At 41.4% G+C, this 8,701-nt stretch overlaps 1 protein-coding gene and 1 pseudogene across 1 annotated transcript; both read right to left on the minus strand.

Annotated features, from left to right (window-relative positions):
* Window positions 1-424: 424 nt before the first annotated feature.
* On the minus strand, window positions 425-986 carry LOC116245189 (caltractin-like; annotated as a pseudogene).
* Window positions 987-2,179: 1,193 nt separating this feature from the next.
* Window positions 2,180-5,807, minus strand: LOC116245190 (spindle assembly checkpoint kinase-like). The gene is made up of 5 exons (XM_031616849.1): window positions 5,592-5,807; window positions 4,951-5,033; window positions 2,984-2,997; window positions 2,841-2,929; window positions 2,180-2,305 (listed from the first exon to the last, which is right to left on the minus strand). Exons 1-5 carry the CDS (start codon window positions 5,805-5,807, stop codon window positions 2,180-2,182), a joined length of 528 nt encoding a protein of 175 aa, XP_031472709.1.
* Between the last annotated feature and the right edge of the window lie 2,894 nt (window positions 5,808-8,701).

Genomic DNA, 8,701 nt, shown 5'->3' on the forward strand with positions numbered 1-8,701 from the left:
AAAAGAGTGCAACCAACTATAATTTCCTGCAGCAGCTGGGCATACAACACATTATCGTCGCGGGGTAAGAACTCTCACCACACTTCCCACAACATTTTCATTATTTGCACCTCAAAATCAAAGACTCCGCCAAATAAAACATCACAATACATTTTGAACAAACAGTCACCTTCATCGGCGAAGCCCTCAGAAGAAATTAAGGAGTTCTCGTCCACTGCGCATATGGAGTCTCACGCAGCTCCACCCTTGTGATCGCTTTCCTCATGCGAAGACTCAAGATAGGGTACCTTTAGGCCTTTTCCTACGTTCGGCGGAAGCGACCGGTGGTGCGGCCCAATAGCGGTTTCTAGGAGCAGCTGCGTGCCTGGGAGGGCAGGTGAGGCGGGGAATGATATGAGTAGTGTGATGATGGCAGAATATGAGATCATTCGTCGTCGCTGTCGAAGTCGTCGAGGGGGTCTCCTCTCCTGCGCATGATGCGGTAGAATTCTTCAAAATTGAGCATCCCGTCTCCGTCGCGGTCCGCCTCCTCCAGCATCTCCTTCAGCTCATCGTCGGGGATCTTCTCGCCCACCTCTCCAGCGATCCGCTTCAAGTTCTTGAAGGTGATCTTGTTGAGGTTGTCCTCGTCGAACAGCTTGAAGATCTTCAGGATCTCTTCCTTGGAGTCTCTGGGGCCCTGAATAAGGCAGTCCTTACCATGCGTGAGGTCATCACTCCTGAAAATTCATTGAAGGTGAGGCCCTCCTTGAGCTCTTTTCCCAGCTCAGCGTAAATATCCCTGACGTCCTGTTTCTTCACTTCCATTCCGAATGCCTTCATGATGGCCTTGAGCTCTCTGGCATCGATTTCCCCTTAATGGCAAATGGAATACCTGTGTTCTTGCTGTCGAAGATCTTGAATGCCTCTTTAAGTTCGTTGAGGGTTTCCTCGTCAACGGGGTTGCTCTTGGGTGCGCCCTTGGAATTGGCCTTGGCCTTGCCCATCCTTTGAAGCATCTGATACAATTTAAATTATAATATGCCGAGCGTTAATATTCGTTAATAGATGAGTGTATGAATGTAGGGAAGGAAAGAGAAGGATGGTTTGGAATAATAGGAAAAAAAGATCAGATTGAATGGCGACGAGTGGGTTTGGTTGGGGAAGTGGGGACAGGTTAAAAACTGTCTAATTTTTTGTTAATTTTCTTCAATCGTAATATCTACTCTGTTGCCTCGACTAACAGACACTCCAGGTCGATCACGCGCATCCTAAGTTCTTCATTTTCGTCAGCAGCTTCAGTCAGGATCATTTAGAAATTTGTATTATTTTTCTTCCTCTATTCTACTAGCCTGTGATTGGTATTTGCTCACGGTAATTGATGGAGAAATCTCGTTCAGTTATGATGCTCTTCTAAGGCGGGATCTGATTGGATTTGACTGTGCCATTGGTTGATTCAATTGATTTGTCTACAACTTTCTGCTTGCTATGCTCCTACTCAATTTCCATATTTCTATCGTGATTGTTGGAAATCTTTTTGATGGTTGCCATTGTGACTATTCAGGTTGCTTTTACCACATTTTGGTAGGATTTAAATGGTTGTGTACATAGATAATCTTGTCTTTTCCTTCATCAATCCTCATGAGATTATTCCTTTTCCTTACCTTAGAAGAAGTTTCATTTACTATTACTTTATCGATTTATAAATCTCGTAATTTAAATGCAAATCATGATTGCTTGGCCTTTCGATACGATTCATTCAGCCACTATGTCCAAGTTGTAGCAATTGTGATAATGGTCATATTGTATATCCATTAGTAATAACAATAGGATGAAGGTCAAAAATCGATCATTTCTCAGATAATTAAATCACTATGCATCTACTTTCTCAAAGGAGTGCGTAGGGTACTCTTCGAGCAATCTCATTTATCACCCTACCTGCCAATCATCAAAGAGCAGCTTACCGACAAGATCATCAGGATATACGATGATGGCGCTTTCGCCGCCCCCAAGGAAATCATAGATATCATCACCACGGTCATCGAAAGGGCAAACGCGAGGAATTGTTTTCTAACTTGCTGACCATATCAAAGGAATGCTACAATCCAATCATGACCAGACTGATGATCTGGTACGTACTGGTCTTTATCTCCATCATCTCTACCTACTTCATGACGGGAATGGCGTTATTCTACGGTCTTTAGGCATGGGACGATCTCACAACCAACCATTCACCATCACTCTCAACATAATCTGCATCGTTGTCTTCGCTCTCGACATCATGGTGCAATTGAACGTCGGTTTCCTCTTCAGGGGAATGATAATCCTGGAAAAAGATAGAGCCATGAGTCGGTACCTTCGCTCTTTCTTCGCGACTGATGTCATTCTAGTGGCCATACTGATAGCAACAATAGCAAGCAGCTAGTACTATATGAACATCCCGAAGATGATAGTGTTTCTAAAGTTCATCCGCATGTTTGAAATCGACTAGCTTTACATGCGTAAGTTGTCAACTAATCCCAATGCTAAGGCTGTCTACGTTATAGGGAAGCAGCTTATCACTATTTTCGTCATTGCCCATACCTTAGGAGTCGTCTTTTACGCGATAGATTATGCTCTAACTCAGGATCCTGTCTGCCAAACAATAATTCTCGTATTTTAGCATATATTTAGTGTGCTGGCTTTACTCTGCGACTGCCCATAATTCAATCATTCTTTATGGTTGGCGTTTAAGGTATTTCTATTCCCTATATTGGGGGGTCAACACGATAGGCACCATTAGCTACGGAGACATCGCGCCGAACAATCCTTACGAGGTGGTCTACGCACTCGGTTGTTTCTGTTTCAGCATGATAACTTACGGATACGTGGTCAACAACATCATCAAGATCATCCTGTGGGCGAGAAACACGAAGGACAGCTTTAGAGCTCACCTTATCCTCTACACTACCTATATGGACAATCTTGGATTAGCAAACAGCATCAATATGATTTTAGAGACTACCTTGAAGCCCAATACTATGAAGAAAAGAATAGGAGTTTTGTATTAGAAGAGGAAATGAAGTCAAGATTGCCGGTGGATCTCAAGTAGGAATTGCTAAAGAGTGCATATTTCAAATGTATACGGGTCTTTAGTTCGTATTTTTCAATTCTCCATCGATTGTGAAAGTGCTTTACTTTCTCTAAGAGAAGAAATTTACATAAAATGAGGTGATTTTGACTCAAGGATCTCCTTTATCTCAACTCATCTACTTGCATAAGGGAGAAATAGAGCTATCTTGCAAGTATTACCAAAAAGAATACACGATAACGACAATCAATGTAAATGATATATAATCAAGACTCAGGATTAATTTGTGGCCCTCTATGAGTTGGTCCTCAACGAAAGGGCTACTTTTTCGGTAAAGACATCGAAAAACTCAACCATGTACTTTTTAAGTAAGTAAAAGATGGAAAATTAGCTGCAAAAATATACAGACCTAAGAGAAAATTTCAAGCTAGTGAGAGACGAGATAAAATACGACAACAACTATAAAAGAATCTTCTATAAGTGCTACTATTGCAGCTCCAACCATCATTGGTACAAATGCACGAACATCTTTCCTAATTTTAGCAACGTTTCCTTGGCTAAGTATAAGGCAAGGACGTAGAAATAGAGTAGAGTTGCCTACTGCCGTTACAATGTTTGGAAGAATAGGGACGATTTGAGTTAGTTGGAAAGGATCAGCATCAACAAGAAGGATCATATCCTCAGGAAGCTAGAAGAGAGGGTGTATGAATTGAGAGCGATTAAGGAATCACGAAGGAGGGCTTTGATATCGATGTTCACCACGAATGGGTCTATTACAAGCCGACTCACAACCTCTCCAGGTTCAAATAGGAATGGAACATGAGAAAAAAGAGACAACCATAGCCAATTTTGCCCCAAATGGCGTTTTTCAACTTCAAGGCGTTCAGTGCTTTTTGATCACCATACCCATCACTACAATATATTCTTGTCTATTTGTGAAAATAGATAGGCCTCTCATAATCACACGTTTTATTATAATTTTGAATTTTCTTAATAAACAATGGATGAAAGTGAAAGAGATCGGGAAAAGTACGAAAAAATGGAAAGGACAACTTATGCAGGTGGTGAAAAGACATAATCTCCTTCAGTCCTCTCGCAATAAGTTAAAAGATAGAAGCAAGAAAGCCCAAAAAATGGCAAACATCAGTCCTCAAAAAGTAAACCATTCGATAGAATCAATGAGATTGGTTACGTTATGACCACGTACATTCAAATCAGAATCATCCAGCAGGTCTAAAATAGCAATACACGTCATTGCAGGTATTTGATTTTCCAAGTACCATTTACACTAATGCTTTGCGACACTCTCCAGCATCACCACCCGGCTCCAAGTCCATCCTCTTTGAGATTCTGATTGATCAGATCAAAAGATTGCAAGAGATAAGCTCTAAACCGCCGCTTCAACTGCCTGCTGATGAGGTAATGGGCGTGATTGCGATGGCTATGAACTTTGAGAAAGTGCCAAAGGGGTATTTTTTGCGGGAATTGGCTAAATTCGTGGAAAGATATTCTAACAAAATGGCAACGTTCATGCCTTATTATGATGCTCTTTTCAGACTAGTCCTCAGACGTGATTCATATATTGGCAAGTAGACCACGATTGGACAGTTAAACGATATTTTCAGCAAAACCGTCGCAGAAATCAGGTAAAAGTACCATAATTTTGATTTGCAATGATTATTCCTTGTTATTATATAATTAGTTATTGCTATTAAGTCTAGTTGGTAATGTGTGCTTCAAAGGTTTAAATAATTATCTTGCTAGACTTAACTAGACTTAAATAATAATCTAACTAGCTTATTAAAATTATGCTTATTTGACGCTTGCAAGTTGATAAGATCAACTGATAAGCATAAAATGCTCATCAAAAAAGATCGCTCAGCATCCCTCCCTAAGCTAACAGGAAAGGATGCTCAAGCAACTCAGGTACTGTATATCTGTCCCTGGGGTCCTTCTTCAAGCAGACCAAAATGAAATCCTTCGCCTACTCGCTCACCGCCATCGCCTTTGTGAACTTAATATCCTCTCAATCTTCATAAATGGCAAATTACAATTCTTACGAAATCCTTCTACGTGGTGATTTAGAAAGGCACCCGACCAAACAAAAGCTCATAGGTGAGGATGCCGATGCTCCAGACATCGATCTTATTGTTGTAGTTCTTCCGCTTGAGAAGCTAAGGCGAAACGTAGAGAGGTGTCCCGCAAAAGGTTTCTCGCATTGTTTTTGAGCTTATCGACCATCCGAAATCGCATATCTTCACGAATCCCTACTTCATCCATGGTGTACATTTTGGTAGATGATGTTTTATGGCTTTAAATCGCGATGGATTATCTAGTAGGCATGCATATAATCTAAAGCTCTGCATATCTGTTGCACGATCGCTCTAGTGGTTTCTTCGGCAAGTTTTCTCTTCTTTTTCAGCAGGTTATACAGTTGTCCTGAGCTGCAGAGTTACTGAATCAAGTAGAAGTGTTTTTCATCACTGAAGAAGCCATAAAGCCTGACTATATTGGGGTGGTTGAGGAAGCTTTGGATCTTTACTTCTCGTGTTAGCTGTGTGAGAAATTTCTCATCGATGTGCTTTTTACTTATTATCTTGAGAGCGCTTATAAAACCTGTCCTCTTGTGTTGAGCCACATAGACCTCACCGAACTTTCCAGATCCTAAAAGCTTACCCAATGCAAAGTCTTCAATTTTTAGATGATTTTTGTGTTCTTCAGGTTTGAGCCTATTGGAGTAGGAAGAAGCGGTGGACATGGTCTAGCTGTAGGGTGATTTGTTGTGAGATCTATCATTGAAATTGTTGCAGTTTTCGCCATTTTCGTTCGCTTCATCATCTTCGTCGTTGTTGGTTAGTTCTGCACCATAGATTTACCTGCGTTTTTTCTCCTTTTCTGAATCTTTTCCCTCACTAAGTCCACTGAGTGTGGGCTGTATGGGTGTATAATTGCTCTTGCTGGGGTTGCGTTGTCCTTCCCAGCTAATCTTTTTCTTGTGTGTTTAATCCTTATGTTCGGTATCTTGCTTGGTTTCTTCTTTATTTGGCTTTTTCTTAAGGTTCATCAACTTGTAGATCTGATCGAGCTAGTTTTTCAAATGTTATCCGTATTTCTCTAAGGATATCTCCTAATTGCCCTCCTTGAAGTCCCGCTAGGTCTTTAGTCGCTTGTACGCGTTTTGCATGAAGGAATTGTAATAAAATTTCAATTATAACTTTATAAGGCCCAAGCACTTATTTTTGGCAGGAAGTAACATCCACAATCATTTTTGGCTTTTTGGAGAATGGAAGGGGCAGAGATCGTGAAAACTGAAGATAAAAATAGAGAAATTAATGTTTTTAAAACAAGTTAGGATAATATATGCTGAAATTTAAATGCAGGGTATAATTATTCAGGAAAAAGTTTAGGTTTTTTCAAGATTAAGATTCAAATTGCCATCCAATCGTTGATTTCTGCCTTGGCCTTTATGAGAAAAGCGAATACAGTTAGATAGGGACGTATATGACTCAAGAAATTCTGTAATGTCTTCATAATGTAAGTCACAACAATTATTGAATTTTTATGTTCCGTGGATCGAAGATATTAGACCGATGCGAAAATCAAAATATCACCTACGCACTAAAGCCATCCTTTTTCCCATAGTTTTCTCATTTACGCCTTCACGGAAATCTCCCAATAGCTACCACATGTTTTCCTCATTCGGGAAGCCTTTCACTGGGTATACTTCGTGATTTTCGTTATGTTTTAGGCCGAAGATCTTATCGATGGTCAGTTTGAACATGTCATCGAGCATGCGAGGAATGAGCATTTTGAGACGGAGCTGCACTCTTCGATGGCTGGATTCGTATTGATTTCGATGAGCCACACCTTGTAGGCCTAGTCGATCATGAAATCGTAGCCGAACAACTCAAAGCACTCCTTCCTGCCGTTTATGTTGATTTTGCGACGAGCCGAGCACATGGATAGCCATATCATCTACCTGATCTTGGTCTGGATGCGGGTGTAGGTGGCATCATCGGGGAAATATTACTTCAATTCCGTGAGGGAAATTTGGTTGCCTGAAGATTCATCGTATTCATTGCAGTGCTTCTGAACTGAGTTGTTGGTGAGATGGATGAAGGGATTGGTGTGGTTGTCTGTTGAGTATTTGTGGGAGGAGAAACGCAGGTAACCCTATCTAAAGAAGTAGACTTCGTAGTTTTGAGTAAGCAATGCCCAAACTCTTATGTCGAATTTGCGCTACTTGACCAGCATGGGGCATTAGATGTACTTTTGGACGATGAAGCTCAACACACGTAGACTGCTTTGTTTGCCCTTATCCTCGTTTTCTATTCTGGTAGTTTTGTCTAAGATTTTATCTAAGTTTTCTCGCTACTTTCCTTGGTAATTTTGTCCTTGGACTATTCTATTTTCTTTAATGATCTATCTTCTATTTTCTCCTCTTTTTTTTCTTTGCTTAATCCCTTCTCTTCTTCCTCATCAGTGATAATCTTCATCGTCGTTTCTTCATTATCCGAGATCCGAAAGATATCTCCAATTCCTTGCTTATCTTCATAATCCTCCAATCCTTCGCCTTCATAGTACTTCCAAATAAGCTTCTAAAACTCGGAAAGATTGCTGAAGAGCGATACTCCTCTTCCTCTATTCATAAACGTCGGTTTTAGGATCCAAAGATAGGCATTTGATTTACTGAAAAATGTTTTTGGGCATGTTGGCTTGCAGTAAAAGTTTCCTTGTGATTTCTTGTGCAATTGCTGAGCTGAGAGATAGGGTGTATACTTGGTCCTTGGGAGCAGGATGGAGTGTACTTTAGGTCCATTATATTTATCAGGAAGATTGCGGTTATAAAACTTGATGAACCCGTGGAGGGCAAGATCCTCTTCGCCGGTGGTGAGGTCGATGATGAAGGTGGTGGGGATGTAGTTGAAGGCGTTGAGCTTGTTGGACTCGCAGAAGTTGATCATGTTCCACACCAGGCGTTGCTTGTTGGTGATCTCGCGGTGGAACTAGAAGTGGTTGAAACACAGACACTCCTTGCCCACTGGTGATACTTAAAACCGAAGAGTTTTGCGTCCATTTCAGCAAAATCCCTTCGTGATTGCTCGACTCCATGAGGCCTTTGCGTTGGGACAGGGCACGCTTGACTGCCTCGTGGTTGTTGCCTTTGCCGAGGTAATAGTACCTGGCGCCCTATCCCCACTCCTTGATGGGTTCCATCCTGGGTGCGACGTTGAAGAAGCTTTCTGCGGCTTCTTCTTTCTTGATGAGGCTTTTGGACTCGCGCTGTTTGAACTTGAGCGAGCCGTTGGTGTGGCCCTTGGGGGTCTTCGAGCGTTCCTCCGAGGACTGCTTTCGGAACTTGGATGTGTTCGTTGAGTTTTGAGAGCTCTGGAACATCACTATTATATTACAACGCGAACAAATAGCTGTGACACCCACAAATACAACCCCAATATGTAATGATAGTCGGGAAAAAGGAAAAGCGGGAGGCGAGAAGGAACCAAGCAAACAAAAGGAAGAATGAATAATGAATACTTAGATTAAATATAGCGTATGAATTTAGACGAAAATATATATTATGTTGGGGTTGGGGTTGGGGTTGGGGTTGGGGTTGGGGTTGGGGTTGGGGTTGGGGTTGGGGTTGGGGTTGGG

Source organism: Nymphaea colorata, unplaced genomic scaffold, assembly GCF_008831285.2.
Source record: "Nymphaea colorata isolate Beijing-Zhang1983 unplaced genomic scaffold, ASM883128v2 scaffold0566, whole genome shotgun sequence".
Lineage (NCBI taxonomy): Eukaryota > Viridiplantae > Streptophyta > Magnoliopsida > Nymphaeales > Nymphaeaceae > Nymphaea > Nymphaea colorata.